Raw genomic sequence first — 15,515 nt, 5'->3', positions numbered from 1 at the left:
TCCACAAATCTTGGCCAACACATATGATCAATCAATAATTTTGTTATTCCTTCGTCCCTGAGACAGTGCTCTTGATTGTCAACAGAAAACTAGTATAAGAAGAAGAGAAAACTGGAACACAAATGGAGTTTGAGCGTGAGTCCATTTCAAATTCACATTCAAAACCATTGAAGATCTCAATAAACCCACCATACAATTCCCAATGAACCCACTGGAATTATCACGAGGTTTCACGAATATACTGAAGATTGTAAACTGGATTTCGTTCTCTCTGCACGTTTTTAAGTTTTTGAAATCAGTTAATGAACCTACAAATCCAGGTTAATTACTCAGCATACCTTGTTTTATAATATAATTTTAATAATATTAAAATGTATTTTTTATATAATATAAATATAATTAACACCTGATTTTTGAATAAAATTAGTTAGGACCTGATTAATGATAATGTAATCTTAAATCCATAGTTTCCTTTAATTTTCTCAAAGATCAGTTTCGAATTTGGAATGGATTAGACTCAAAGATTAAGCCCCTGATCTGTTGAGAATTTATTTTGCCGAAAAAAAAATTCATTTTTTAAGAATTCATTGTTAAAAAGTATGAAAAAGTTATGTATTCACGTGCAAAATTATCATGAAAAATAACTTCTTAAAAATAGGGACCAAATAATTGTTAAATATAGAAAGGACGTGAGGAGTTTAAGAGACAGCCTTGAAGGAGAAATATGTGCACCTTACCGAATATAGGTCATGCTCTTCAAGATAGGTAAAATACTAAAAATCATTATACTGTCATAGAAAGTGATATTGGTTATCATCAATAGATTTTACATTTACTGATAAAAAAATAATAATTTGAGAGATATTCTCCTGTGCGATGGTGGGGACTTGGGCTAAACTCTGTAACATTCATTGTGGAAAAAATAGCTTGACATTGAGATGATAAAAGGCTTAACACTCCCCTTTCTTATTTCAACCAAAAAATTTAAGCCCTCATTTGATTTTTATATTTTGAGAAATAATTTTTTTCAGAGGATGTGCGTTTAAAAAATAAGAAAAAAATTATAATTTCAAGTTCAAATTTATTTTATCGGGAGTATGTAGTTGAGAATAAATCTGATGAAAAAATGAATTTGAAAACATCAAAATCAATTAAAAAAAAAAAAAAAAGGATATTTCAAGCTACACATTTATAATACAACACAATTAACTTTGTCTCTTCAATATATCGTGTTTCTGACTTGTGCATGAGAATGTCTTTATTCACAGGGGTGGAGCCAGAAAATATTTTCAGTGCAGGCAAAATTTATGGCTAAATTTGAAGTGTAAAAAAATTATCTTTATAACAAAGTGACTTGTACAACAAATTTTATGACAAAACACACTTGCGAATTCAATAATTTAATATTCTACACAGTGAAAAATACTTCACTTCCACTTATTTTTTTTCCACCAGTCCATTTTTCTCTCACTAACCATTTCTCCCAAAAATCTGTAGAATAACAATGTACAATTTTACCCCAACCACTATTTCTTACGAAATTCTTTAACTTGGGTAGCGGCAACCCAAAGTTGAGTGCATGCATTGGCCTACACTCATCTGTATACGGCTCTACCCCTGTTTATTCAGACACACTTTGACACGTCTAATTAACACTCGATCATGATTTTAAAGTCAGAGTATGCTTGATATCAAAACAAAATTTCAAGTTGTGATGACCTGAGAAAGTATAGCTAAAATGAAAAATGAGAGATGCTGAGCTATCGGTTATGGTGTACACCAAAGGGTGTAAACTTAGCAATTTTCATGAAAAATATGCGAAAGTTTCCTAATGTGAAAACTTTAATCACTAAAAAATATATAAATAATTTATCTCAATAATAATTTCAAAATTTTAACTTAAAAGTACAAAAAGATTTAAAATAAGAAAATAAGATTTCATCACAGTGTCGGAACAAAAATATCGGATGCAGCGATATAGAAATGTTTGGTACATGAAGTCAAGATACAATAGATATTTATATATAAAAATTAAAAAAATAAAGAAAAAATAATAATTTTAATTTTGACTCTTTCGTAGCTACACTTTCCTTTTATCAGTCACCGATCCGGGACTCGCACCACTCCAACTACCATAAAAATGCATCCACCGTCGAGTTCACGGCGGCGCCTCGACGGAGGTGGCGGACTGGGCCTGGCGGCCATCGCGTACGTAAGCATAGATTACCTCCGCCACCTTTCACCGGCGTGGCACGAGCGACTGCAGCCCGCTCTCTGGGTCGTCCTGGCCGTCGCTGTCATTGTTCGCGTTCCCTTCTACAGGCACTGGTCCTTGGAGCTCCGCTCAGCTCTTCCCTTCATATTCTCCATGCTCTTCATGCTCTCTGCTCTCCTCTTCGAAGCCATTTCTGTTCGGTCCGTCACTGCTGTACTTGGTCTCGACTGGCACAAGTACGTATTCGACAATTATGTACGCGTATCCTAAAAGGAAAATTTATGCTTGCTGCTTCTGGATTTTTCGGACTGCTTTTCGCTAAATTCTTAGACGATTTTTGCTCGTTTAGGTTAAGGGACTGGAATTCTATCATTCTAGCGGGTTTGAGGTTGTGAACCATTTGTGTGTTTGTCAGTGAGTGAGAGAATGTGCCTGTTTATGTATAGGTTTAAGTGTAATCTGTTGTGGGATAACGGGATTTTGAAAATTGAATCTGAGATTAATATGGATGATCAATGATCTGGGTTTGACTTAATTTATTACTATTTGGACTGGGATTTTTTAAATTTGCATCTACTCTGTTACGGGTTTTTGCATATTGAATCTTTCAATATGTATTATTAAGATCTGCCTTTATTAAGTGTAATTTGAATTGGGATTTTGTAAACTACATTTACAGTGTGCTTCTATGGGATTTGAAAATTGAATATGTATAATTAATGATCTGGGTTTGACTTAATTAGGCGTGATTTCAATTTTGGTAAATCCACTTTATATCAGTAGAATTGTAAGCGACCTTAAACAGAATCATGATAGCAAACCTGAATTTCCTAATTATGTCAAGATCTCAAGCTGAAAAAGGAGAGCATTTTTGGGTAGTACTAGATATATAACGCATCTAGACTTTATCTATAGAAAGCAGTTAATGTTTTCCTTGAAAAGGATTTTTGACTTAGTTAATTGCTTATACAAAGGGTTTTTTTTTAATTTTTAATTTTTTTTTTAATTTTTTATATCTCTTTGCTATTTTTGACAAGTAGAATATACCCCATTTTCGGGTTTGCCTAAAGTTTTCTTTTTGGGCGAATTGTTTGTTGTATATATGTTTGGATATACTCACAAAAAGAAGAATGGATGCTAACAACTTGACTTAGGTTGCTGTGTTTTCCATCTTTGAAATTGTTGTGATGCTTAAAAATTAAAAATGCTGTGTGGATCAACAAATAAACCTTAGGCCACCAAGAAAAGAAGTGAAATAATTATTGGATAATCAATTCTAACAAATAGTGAAGAGGCACTAACTTGAAGGGATCTATCGAAGGCATCAATCCACTTTTAGTTGTTTCAATTACATTAACTTTGAGATTTATTGACACTCTTTCTAAATTTCAAGTTCTTGATGACAGTTGTGTGATAGATGATATACAAATACCATCATTGTTCTTACTATGCTCTAGGAAACCTTTGTTAACAAAATGTCATAATTATCACTACTTTCCTAAACTTCATCACTAACAAAAACTTTTTGTCACTGGGTGTATAATAGGCTTGCTAATGTTTGACAGTGCTCAATCGCCTCTTCCTGATGTTGGCCAGTGGTTGCTGCTGGGATTGAATGAGAAACTGCCTCAAACAGTAGTCAATATACTGAGATCTCGTGTTATCGGGTTGCACCATTTCCTGATGTTGTTTATAATGCTTGGCTTCTCCGTATTATTTGACTCGGTTGAAGCTCCTGGTCTGGGGCTGGGTGCAAGATACATGTTCACGATGGGTATTGGACGGCTTCTTCGGGCCATAGCGTTTGTGTCTACAATTTTGCCATCACCACGTCCTTGGTGTGCTTCTGCTCGGTTCCAAGTCCCTCCATACCCTCATCCTTGGGCTCAGAAATATTATGTTCCATATGCTACAGATTCTAATGCTATACGCCATATCATTCATCATGATATTGCTTATGGTATTTCCTTGGTTACATTTCTTTTGTTTTCTTCTATTAAGTCTAATTATTAGGAATCATATGTTGTTTAATCTTTAATACCTTCTATCCACTACTCTTTCTGGAACTTCCTCACTTGGGTCGTTTGTTTCTTCTGGCCTTTTGGGGGAGTCAAGTTTAGCAGTTTACGTAGACTTATTGAGATCATTTTGTTGTTTACAAGATTCTTCATCCTCTTTCAGCAGATCCAGCGGAGTACAATGTCGACTTCCAACCAGATTGGGGTTCTATGAGCTTTCTCGCTAATTTTCTACGACCTACAGCTTCTGAAGGATCATCTCCGTGGTACCATCTGCTAAAAAAAGCTGGGGGTGGGTGCAATGACCTCCTATACAGTGGCCACATGCTTGTTGCAGTTTTGACAGCTATGGCATGGACAGTATGTATCGAATGCACTGCATGTTTTGTTTGATACTCAGTGCTGGATTGGATTAGATAGTATAATGAGCAAATTTTAGCTTATTTTTCTTTCTTAATATGCTGAAATATCAAATCCTTCCTAATACACCTGCCAAAATTGTTCTCCATTTATGTAGTAGCAACTCTTTGAAGTTTCAGTAATAATCTGTAATTCATTTGACTTTTCTCCTTTGATAAATAATGCAGGAAGCTTACGGAGGTTTAAGCTCAGCTGTTATCTGGGTTCTTGTACTGCACAGTGCCCAAAGAGAAATTAGAGAACGGCACCATTATAGTGTGGATTGTCTTGTAGCCATCTACATGGGCATCTTTCTATGGAAAATGACGGGTCTTTTCTGGCCAATCAAAGATGCCTCCAAATATAGGAGGCTGAAAAAGCTCGACAAAATTCAAAATCGACTAATACAAGCTGCCAAAGACTCTGACATGGATCGAGTGCGAGAACTTCTGGAAGAGGTGGAGTTTAGTGGTCAAGTGAGCCAGAGACCTAAAAGTCGGGTTTTGTGGTTGTTTGCTGCTGCTACAATCTTCTTTACACTTGGTATTGTTCTTCTTGCCTTCTCATTGACAAGTGATGGCTAATTTTCTGCCAGATTCATGGGACACGTTTTCCCAAGAAATCGATGAGACAGATTTAAATTTCACTCACATTTAATCCCAATGTAAGAACTCGGTGAGGACTTCAATTCTCAAGGTGCTTTGAGGATTTAGAAACTGCACATGATGTTTTTTTCCCCCTCTTGTTTCGAGGACCAAGAAATGTCTGCTACCAAGGTTTCCACTTGATGACATCGAGATACGTGTAAAATTAACATGTACTGATACGATTCCTTGTCATTCATATGTTTTGCATTTAAAATTTCATGCATTTGCCTTTTGTAACACCTATTATGAAGGGTGAAACTTGTGGTGTCGTTTCAGGATGTTCTTCCTTGTGCAAAGGTGCCAAGATGAAATTACCACACCCCTAGCAGTTTATGTTGAATCGTGTTGTTGAACCATATTTATGAAATTTCGTCTTAGACTCACTCTTTGCGTGCAATTTAGATTTATTTTTTATCAAGAGTAGTGATGCTACCAAAAAATGTCACTTGAAAGATCTCGAACTTGATGGTCTAACTTCACTTTGATGAATACGACCGGTCTGTGATTACTTGTAACAAAGGCAACGAGGTGTGTGCTCGTCGTCCCTTCGATGCTTAAGTCAGATAGGGAATTTAGTGCGTGATGCTATAAACTGAAGATAATGAAAAACGTACTTTTGTGTTGAGCTTTGGCCAAGTATTTATAGGTGTTGGTGGGGGAGCTGTAGAAGGATTCTATTATTGAAAGAGTTCTTTCCCCCTTAGGATTAGGTGTTGGAGTGTGATTAGAAGTATTATGTTAGAGTTCTAATCAGGGGAGGAGTAGACTTAGGTGGAGTCTATTTTCTTTTGGAAATTAAGTCGGTGGGCAGCATTGGGAAAGAAACCCGACCTTGGAGTAAACCCCGACCTCAAACAGGCCCAACTCACCAAGATCAACTCAGGGTATTAGGTCGAGGTCGAGCATGGTGCACGGACTCAGGGAGAGTTCGGGGTTTCCAATCCCAGAATCATCATAGGCCCCCGTGTATCTGAGTTGTAGATCGTGAAAGGTAAACGATCTTAGATTAAGATGCAAAAAGGATGTCGTGGCTTGATATCGACCTCGACACCTGTCAATTACCTGTTGGACATATACAATGTCACGTGTTTGTCATGTGGCTGGTTGTCAGAGCTCGAACTTGGATCTTTGCCACGTGTCCTTTTTAAGGGTTTTAGATTAAGTGACTGTTGGTATGCCCATGACCCTTATAAATACCCTACTATTCATTTTCACTTTTTACTCTCCACTCTCTGTAAAAGAAGCTCGAGTTCGGGGATAGTGGGTTGTGAGCGATCTCCATTAAGGTAAGAGTTCGAGCCTTTAAGTCGTTAATTATTTGAGTAAAGTAATGTCGAGTAGTAGCAGTAGTGGTAGTAATAGCAGTAGGGGGTCGAGTAATAGTGACAGTAGTAGGCTTTCTAAGAGTTCGGGGGATAATGAGAACTCTACTGCCCCTAGTATAGCTGTCGAGGCTCCAGGTGATCAAGGTCGAGATCTTGTCACCCTGGCCTTTTCTGTTAGCTCGCACTCTCCAGGAGAGGCATTGACTTACCCAAAGAACCCGACCATTTATAAAGAACATGTAATTATTAAGATAGCTAGAGAGTTCGGGGTGATGCCCATTTGTGATGTTAGGGTTCCTGAAAATACTGAAGGTATATTAGGAGCTCGAGAGGGGAAGATGACGTTTTTCAGGGATGCCCTTAAGGCTGGGATGCGGTGGCCTCTTCACCCCTTTTTTATCCACTTCCTAACTTCGTTCTATATGTGTCCGGGTCAGTTAGCTCCTAACGGTTGGAGGCTTTTGGTCTACTTCTTTATATTATGTAGATGCCTCGATATCGAGCCTATGGTCGACCTTCTGAGGATGGTGTATGATATGAAGTATTCGTCGGGGTTCAACTGTTTTGTGTATTTGTCAACAAAGGGGGGGTTTAGAACGCCTGATTGGAAGGAGAGATTTTTCTTTGTAAAGCCCCAGGATCTCGACCATCCCTTTAGCCCGAGGTGGGAGATCCCTAGTAAGGATCGATTTAATGAGGCTCAGGCATATTTTGAGGTTCTAGAGAGGGACAGATTAAGGTTAGTTAACCACGACCCTTTGGCAGAGAAGATTGATTATTTGCTCGAGGATGACACCCTCGACCTTGCAAATGTAAAAGGCCTCGAAGGTATGTTTTTTACTTTTTAAGCTCTATTGTTGTATTCATGACATCGAGTTCGTGCTAATGTCTTCTGATTTGTTTCTTGCAGATCCTGAGATGTCTTTTGATCCGTCTAAACTATTGGCCAATGTCCACCATAAGGCCAAGGGGCCGATGTCCAAAGCCCCGGCCTCAAAAAAGGGAAAGAAGAGGGCCAGGCACGCCGATGTTAGGGTTCCTGAGGTTCCTCTTGAGAGCTCGGTGCCTCGTAGAGGTCAACCCTCGACGTCAAGGAGCCCGACCTCAACGCCTCGTCCGAAGACGAAATATGAAGATCGAGCTTGAGGCTGTTATGGCGTTGCGGATTCAGGCTTCGAGCCTATCTCAGATAGTGCCCTCGAGGAATACACAGAGTGTGTCCTGGTGAAGGACCTTGTTGAAAGGTTCGAGAAGGACGTCAACATCAATGAAGGGGTCAAGACACTGGAGGCTTTGACCTTAAGGGTAAGATACTGACCTTAACTGTATTTTTTATTTTGATCTTCTTTGATCGAACTGACTTCGGGTTTTCTTTCTTTCTTTGTGCAGACGCTGAGCGTGGCTCGGGGTCTTACCTTAAATGGCATCAATATCTCGAACGAAATGGACGAGGTATTAAAGGAAAAGGAGTGAGCTGAAAAGCGAGCTCGTGACTTGGAAAAAGCTCTTAAGATTACTGAGGCTGACCTCAAGAAGTCCCGAGAGGAGCTGGAGACATCCAAGGCTGAAGTCGAGGAAGTTAAGCTCGAGCTTCTCCAGTCCCAGAGGAGCTTCGGCGAAGAGCTCGCAAAGGCTCGTGAGGAGGCTCGAGCTCAGGCTGTTGAAGACTTCAAGAAGTCTGACGAGTTTGGGACCCTGCTGGGACAGTACGGGTCGGGCTCTTACCATTACGGGCTTCACCTTGCCCGCTCTTATCTTCGCACGAAGATGCCTGAGGACTTGAAGTCTCTCGTCGAGGACTTGAAGACGGTGAACGAGCTCGCAGGAAAGCTCGAACTTTCGGCTTCTGAGGTCGAGGACGATGGTGAAGATGATGATGACGGTGATGGAGATGACGCCGAGGATGGCGATCAAGGGGATGAAGTCAAGGTTGTAGATATCGATTAGGTTTTTAAAATTTTTTTGTAATGTTGCACGAACTGGGCTGATACTTTTCCTATTTCATTGATCAATGGTCGAGCACTTGTTTTTTTTGATTTAATGATTAATGTTCATGCACTTTACTTGTTGAATGTTCGTGCATACTACGTTTTGATTTAATGATTGATTAATGTTCGTGCACTTTACTTGATGAATGTTCGTGCACATATGTTGAACGTCAAGCCTGCACGAGCTCGATCCTTGATGTTGTCGTTAGACCCATAGGTCGAACCAGATGATGAGTTCGAGCTTTTTAGTTTGTAATAACTAGGGCCTTTTCTAGCTCGGGGTGTTTTGTGACACGGGGTTAAATTCGATCAACATTTCGACCTTAAACACCAGGCATGTCTCAGCTCGATTCTTGATGTAGTCGTCGATGTCGAACTTTAGGGCCTGAAAGTCAGTTTAGATGATGAGTTCTAGGTTGTGTCTGACTTTTGTCATGTCAACTTGCCCGACCCCGAACTTATCCATTACTGACTTTAGATGAGAAGAAGTTCGGGGTTCGTAACCTCGAGCTACGGTATGCCCGTATGTCATCACGCTAGAGTTTAGTTGCATGCCCGAAGCACGTCATTACACTAATGTTAAAGTGGCTGCATGCCCGAAGCACGTCATTATGCCAAAGTTATTAGTTGCATGCCCGTAGCACGTCATTACACTAATGTTAAAGTGGCTGCACGCCCGAAGCACGTCATTATGCCAATGTTTAAGTAGTGCTAGGAAAAGAAAACTTTGAATATTATTAGGTGCTCAAGGGTACTTAGCCCGAGCTACTTGAAAGCAAAAAATGCTCTAGGGTTCATAGCCCTGAGCTACTTGAAAGAAAACATGCCCAAGGGTTCATAGCCCCGAGCTACTTGAAAGAGAAAAAAATGCCCAAGGGTTCGTATCCCCGAGCTACTTGAAAGCAAATAAGGCGGGCGTGCAAGCCCTTGTGTGATGCTATTGCTATTCTACTTGTAATATATTTTTAGGTTATCCACGTTCCAAGGCCTTGGGAGTGGATTTCCTAAAGTATCTCTAAGGCTGTATGCTCCTCTTTTGATCCTTCGTATGACTTCGAATGGCCCTTCCCACACTGGTCCAAGTTTACCTGGAGGGTGTCCAGCAGCCTCTGCTTTTCTTAGAACCAAATCGACACTCTTAAATTCTCGGGTCTTGACTTTGGTGTTGAAATACTTTGCCGTTTTATTTTGGTAACTAGCAGCTCTTAGTGAAGCTTACTCTCTTACTTCTTCCAGCAAGTCAAAATGTTTGGTTGTTCGGTCTTCCATGCCGGGTTGAACCCTCCTTAAAGTGGGGAGACTGACTTCGATGGGGATAGTGGCCTCCAAGCCAAAAGCTAACATGAAGGGAGTCTCGCCCGTTGCTGTTTTATGAGAAGTTCTATATGCCCATAATATAGAGGGCAACTCATCGGGCCAGTCACCTCTTGCATTTCCAATTCTGGTGCGAAGGTCCTGAAGTATGATTCTATTTGTCACCTCAGCGAGGCCATTGCTTTGAGGGTGCGATACTGACGTCAGTCGATGGTCGATATCGAGATTGACACAAAAGTTTCTGAATTGTGAATTGTCGAACTGTCTTCCATTGTCTGTTATAAGTACTTTGGGTATTCCGAACCTACATACAATAGACTTCCATATAAATGATCTGAGCTTGGCCTCTGATATTTTTGCTAGGGGTTCGGCTTCTACCCACTTTGTGAAGTATTCAACTGCTACCACAGTAAATTTTAATTGTCTTCGGGCCATGGGGAAAGGACCAAGAATGTCGACTCCCCATTGTTCAAATGGTGCTGAATAATGGATAGAGGTCAACTCTTCTGCAGGGGCATGTATAGCATTACCAAACCTCTGACATTTGTCGCATCTTTTAACGTATTCAGCTGCATCTTTTTTCATAGTTGGCCAGTAGTATCCATACCTTATTAATTTGTAGGCAAGAGCCCTGGCTCCTTGGTGATTTCCGCATACTCCCTCGTGAACCTCAGTCAGGGCTTGGAGAGATTCGGAAGGCTTAAAGCATCTCAGATAGGGGAGCGTGAGGCTTCGTCGAAACAGCACCCCTCTGATCATGCAATACCTAGCAGCTTTGGCTCGAATACTTCTTGCGGCTCGAGGGTCAGGAGGTAGGTCTCCATTACTTATATACTCAACTATTGGATCAATCCAGGAGGGCTCATGGTCAATGTCCATGACGCTCGGCTTCATGTTTATGCTAGGCTCTGTGACAATCTTGATGTGCACTGTTCTGTCGAGTCCATCTATCCTCATGAAAACAAGTCTAGATAGTGCATCAGCTTTGGAGTTATCTGCCCTTGCTATTTTCAATATTTCACAACTTGTGAACTGCCTTTGAAGGTCATGCACTTTTAGACAGTATGAGCTCATCTTTTCATCTTTTCTTTCAAAGGATCCTTCAATCTGTCCAACAACGAGCTGTGAGTCGCTGAAGACTCTGATGTGCTCTAATTCCAAATTCCTGGCAAGTTCCAGAGCAATGACCACAGCTTCATATTCCGCTTCGTTGTTGGTTGCTTCAAACTCAAACCTAAGCGCACATTGAACTTCAGTGGTTTTGTTCGGGCTGATGATGATTATCCCGGCCCTGAGCCCGAGCTATTCGATGCACCGTCAACAAATATCTCCCAGGTTTTTGAGGTCGTGCTCGGGTTTACTTCTGGCCTTTTTGTCTTTGGAGTGAGTTCAGCTATGAAGTCGGCCAGTGCCTGCGTTTTGATGGAAGGTCGAGGCTTGAATTCTATGTCGAACTCGCCAAGCTCGATCGCCCATTTTAATAGCCTTCCTGAGACATCTGGTCTCTGAAGTATGTGCTTAAGTGGTTGATTGGTGAGAACTATTATAGGGTGAGATTGGAAATATTGTCGCAACTTTCTAGCAGTTACTATCAAAGCAAGAGCTAACTGTTCCGCAAGATTATACCGAGTTTCTGTGTCAAGAAGTACTTTACTGACATAGTAGATGGGTTGTTGCACCTTTCCTTTTTCCTCTACTAGTACCCCACTTACGGCATTTTGAGAAACAGCTAAGTAAAGGAACAAAGTATCACCAGGCTCTGGTTTGGCAAGAACTGGAGGTACAGCTAAAGTTTGCTTAAGTTGTTGGAAGGCTAGATCGCATTCGTCATTCCATTCAAAACTATTGTGGCCTCTTAGAACTTTGAAAAAAGGAAAACATTTATCTGTTGCCCGAGAGACAAATCTGTTCAATGCTGCTACCCGACCTGTAAGCTTTTGGATGTCCCTTTCGCTCTTTGGGGCTTCCATAGATATCAGGGCTTGGATCTTGTCAGGGTTGGCTTCTATTCCTCTATTTGTGATCATGAAACCTAGAAACTTTCCTGATGCTACCCCAAAGGCACATTTTGTTGGGTTGAGCTTCATGTTGTATTTTCGTAGCGTGGAAAACACTTCTTCAAGATCGGTGATATGATCATCCACCTGTTTACTTTTGACCACCATGTCATCTACATAAGCCTCAATTGTTTTCCCAATTAAATCAGCAAAGACCTTGTTGATTAGCTTCTGATATGTAGCCCCTGCGTTCTTTAAGCCGAATGGCATGGCCTTATAATAGTAGATGGCGGAGTCTGCCATGAATGAGGTCTTCTCTTGATCTTCTGCGGCCATTGGTATTTGGTGGTACCCTGAGAATGCGTCCAAAAAGCTGTACAATTTGTGACCCGAAGTGCTGTCAACGAGACTGTCAATCCGAGGTAGGGGATAGCTATCTTTCGAACATGCTTTGTTCAAATCAGTGAAGTCAATGCAAACTCGCCACTTTCCATTGGCCTTTTTTACGAGAACTACATTGGCAAGCCAGTCAGGATATTGTACTTCTAAGATGAATTGTGCATTGAGCAGCTTGGCAATCTCTTCTTGTATGACTTCGCGCCGTTCAGGCGCAAACTGTCTTTTCCTTTGTTTGACAGGTTTGGCTCCTGGGTTTACATTGAGCCGGTGTACGGCAACCTCGGGGTCAATTCCGGGCATGTCTTCAACTGTCCATGCGAATATGTCTTGGTTCTGGGAGAGACAACTTATGAGTTTAGCCATGATGGTTGAATCAAGGTCACGCCCTACTGTCACCTTCCTACCAGGCACGAGCTCGACCTCGACCAGCTTCTCTACCGGGGCGAGTCTCCCACGATTTTCAAGCTCGAGCTCGAGCTCTGTAAGCTGCATGACGTCGCCCTTTATTTTTCGGACACTGGTCGCATAACACTGGCGAGCCATGGTTTGGCTTCCTCGGACGACCCCAACTCCACTATATGTGGGGAACTTCATCGCCAGGTGAAAAGTTGAGATAACAGCTCTGATTTTATTTAGCAACGGTCTTCCCAGAATGGCGTTATAGGCCATCGAAATTCAGACAACTTCGAAAGTTACTATATGGGTTACCTGCCGACCTTCAGATCCCAAAGTCATGGGTAATTCAACAATACCTTCAGGGGTGATGACCCCGCCACCAAATCCTTGTAGGGGTGTTTTAACAGGCTTGAGTTGTTCCACTGAGATACCCATCTGAACTAAAGCTTCATGAGACAGTACATTAGCTGCACTTCCATTATCCACAAGAATTCTCTTGGCCTCGAAGTTAGCTATGATGGCTGATATGACTAGGGCGTCATCATGGGGGAAGGATATTCCTTCCAAATCCTTGGACCCGAAGGTGATATATTCCGTATGAGCAAGATCCGTGCCAGGAGAGACTGGAAGCTGTTTGGCGTACTTCTTACGTCCATTGTTGGTGTGTCCCCCTGAAGCTGTTCCTCCGATAATAACGTTAATAGTGCCAGCTGTTGGTGGTTCACTACTATGCCCCTCATGTATGTTATCCTGCTTGTTCCTCGGGCGTTTTTCATGGCTAGTGTAAGAGCCCAAAAAACCCCTCCTGATGAGGGCCTCAATTTGCTGCTTCAGAGCCAAGCACCCTTCAGTGGTATGTCCGTGGTCTCGGTGGAAGTCACAGTACTTGGTTCTGTCTCTGTTTTCAGGTAATGATCGCATTCTGGGAGGCCACTTAAGCTCTTTGAGGTCCTTGATCTCCATCAGGATGTTGGACCTTGACGTATTCAGGGGAGTAAAAGTTTCCTGTCGGGGGTTTTGTTTTTGCTTGACCCGAGGATTGTCGTCTCGTTGATTGGGTTCACGTGGTCTCTTATTGTCTGGCCTTATCAAAGGTGAAACGTCCTTTCTTGGGGTTAGAGTTTCTTCCATATTGATGTATTTCTCAGCTCGAGTTAGGAGGTCGGGGGGGGGGGGGGGGGGGGTTTTCGACAAAGACATCTTGAATGCTTCACATCTTATAGCGTATGTCAAAGCTAAGACCGCAGCTGTAATATGTAGATCGGGAATATGAAGTCTTTCTTTATTGAATCTAGTCATGAAATTGCGTAATGTTTCATTGGGTCCCTGGCGCATCTGCATAAGTGATGCCGTTGTTTTCCTAATTCTCTTGATGCTTGCGAAGAAAGCAGAGAATTTATCGACCAAGTCTGCGAATGAGGCGATAGAATTTGGCTCTAATGTGGAGAACTAATCTCTAGCTGCGCTTGTAAGAGTTTGAGGGAAGGCTTTGCACATTACAACATCAGGTGCGACCTGTAGGTTCATAATATCGGTATATATATTGAGGTGGTTGATAGGGTCAGTGGTTCCATCATACTCCTTTATCCTGGGTTACTTGAACCTATCTGGAAGGGGGTAGGACAGTACTTCAGGAGTAAAGGGGGTGCTAGGGGTAAAGCCTGTTGTCCCCTTTGATTTTTGTGCTAGGCCCGCGGCAATACCTTCTTGGATGATTCTGGCAAGCTCCCCTGATTCTATCGTTACTGCCCTTGATGCTGCGGTCATAGGAGGTACACCCGAGGTTCCAACACCATTATCAGGGATGTTTCGTGGAGCTCGAGCTTGAGCGGCTGCCATAAGATCGCCATCCGGTGTTGGTGTATGTGATGGGTGTGAGTTTCTTTGGCTTAATAACTGAGTTAATGTAGTAACTTGTTGGCGGAGCTCTTCAAAAGCTCCGGTGGTAATGACAGCTGGTGGCGGTGCCGCCATCTCTGATGATTCCTCTTAAGGGATAGGGTGATCTCCAGGGGGAGGATTTGGAGCGGATGATCTTGCTGGTGGAAGACCCGATCGTGTATTCACCATGGCTTTTGGTAGCGCTTCCCACAGACGGCGCCAATGATGCTACCAAAAAATGTCACCTGAAAGATCTCGAACTTGATGGTCCAACTTCACTTTGATGAATACGACCGGTCTGTGATTACCTGCAACAAAGGCAACGAGGTGTGTGCTCGTCGCCCCTCCGATACTTAAGTCAGATAGGGAATTTAGTGCGTGAGGCTATAAACTGAAGATAATGAAAAATGTACCTTTGTGTTGAGCTTTGGCCAAGTATTTATAGGTGTTGGTGGGGGAGCTGTAGAAGGATTTTATTATTGAAAGAGTCCTTTCCCCCTTAGGATTAGGTGTTGGAGTGTGATTAGAAGTATTCTGTTAGAGTTCTAATCAGGGGAGGAGCAGATTTAGGTGGGGTCTATTTTCTTTTGGAGATTAAGTCGGTGGGCAGCATTGGGAAAGAAACCCGACCTTGGAGTAGACCCCGACCTCAAACAGGCCCAACTCACCAAGATCAACTCGGGGTATTAGGTCGAGGTCGAGCATGGTACACGGACTCAGGGAGAGTTCGGGGTTTCCAATCCCGGAATCATCAAGTAGGATACACGATTTTCATAAATGGGAAACAATTATTTTTATCAACTACTAAGTAATGGTTAGTATCCTTCAATTTTTTTGCAACTGTATTGAAATTCTTGTTCACAAAATTTTCAAAATGCTTATTCTCTATCTCAAATTAGAGTATGGATTATCAAGAATCATGTCCAGAGCTTAGAT

At 41.7% G+C, this 15,515-nt stretch overlaps 2 protein-coding genes across 3 annotated transcripts; one reads left to right on the top strand and one right to left on the bottom strand.

The window, feature by feature from the left end:
* Positions 1-2,061: 2,061 nt before the first annotated feature.
* LOC111373048 lies at positions 2,062-5,635 on the top strand. Of its 2 annotated transcripts, none has more exons than XM_022995508.1 (4): positions 2,062-2,451; positions 3,781-4,175; positions 4,400-4,593; positions 4,821-5,635. In XM_022995508.1, exons 1-4 carry the CDS (start codon positions 2,141-2,143, stop codon positions 5,214-5,216), a joined length of 1,296 nt encoding a protein of 431 aa, XP_022851276.1. In that variant the 5' UTR covers positions 2,062-2,140; the 3' UTR covers positions 5,217-5,635. The 2 variants fall into 2 exon arrangements, with proteins under 2 accessions (XP_022851276.1, XP_022851275.1); XM_022995507.1 differs by having other exon boundaries at positions 2,064-2,451; positions 4,397-4,593.
* A 4,172-nt stretch (positions 5,636-9,807) lies between these two features.
* On the bottom strand, positions 9,808-14,672 carry LOC111373062. Its single transcript, XM_022995536.1, has 4 exons — positions 14,402-14,672; positions 13,011-14,107; positions 11,268-12,890; positions 9,808-11,208 (listed from the first exon to the last, which is right to left on the bottom strand). The coding sequence occupies exons 1-4, from the start codon at positions 14,670-14,672 to the stop codon at positions 9,808-9,810; spliced, it is 4,392 nt and encodes a 1,463-aa protein (XP_022851304.1).
* Between the last annotated feature and the right edge of the window lie 843 nt (positions 14,673-15,515).

This window comes from Olea europaea, unplaced genomic scaffold, assembly GCF_002742605.1.
Source record: "Olea europaea var. sylvestris unplaced genomic scaffold, O_europaea_v1 scaffold1066, whole genome shotgun sequence".
Taxonomy (NCBI): Eukaryota; Viridiplantae; Streptophyta; class Magnoliopsida; order Lamiales; family Oleaceae; genus Olea; species Olea europaea.
This window is presented reverse-complemented; position numbering and strand designations above follow the sequence as displayed.

Coding starts and splice junctions, on each gene's coding strand:
- LOC111373062 (XM_022995536.1), bottom strand. CDS start 14,672: ATGGCGGCACCGCCACCAGCTGTCATTACCACCGGAGCTTTTGAAGAG. Junction 14,108..14,401: donor TGCCAGAATCATCCAAGAAG/GTATTGCCGCGG, acceptor CCTCATTCGCAG/ACTTGGTCGATAAATTCTCT. Junction 12,891..13,010: donor TGGGATCTGAAGGTCGGCAG/GTAACCCATATA, acceptor CTGGCGATGAAG/TTCCCCACATATAGTGGAGT.
- LOC111373048 (XM_022995507.1), top strand. CDS start 2,141: ATGCATCCACCGTCGAGTTCACGGCGGCGCCTCGACGGAGGTGGCGGA. Junction 4,176..4,396: donor TCATCATGATATTGCTTATG/GTATTTCCTTGG, acceptor ATCCTCTTTCAG/CAGATCCAGCGGAGTACAAT. Junction 4,594..4,820: donor TGACAGCTATGGCATGGACA/GTATGTATCGAA, acceptor TAAATAATGCAG/GAAGCTTACGGAGGTTTAAG.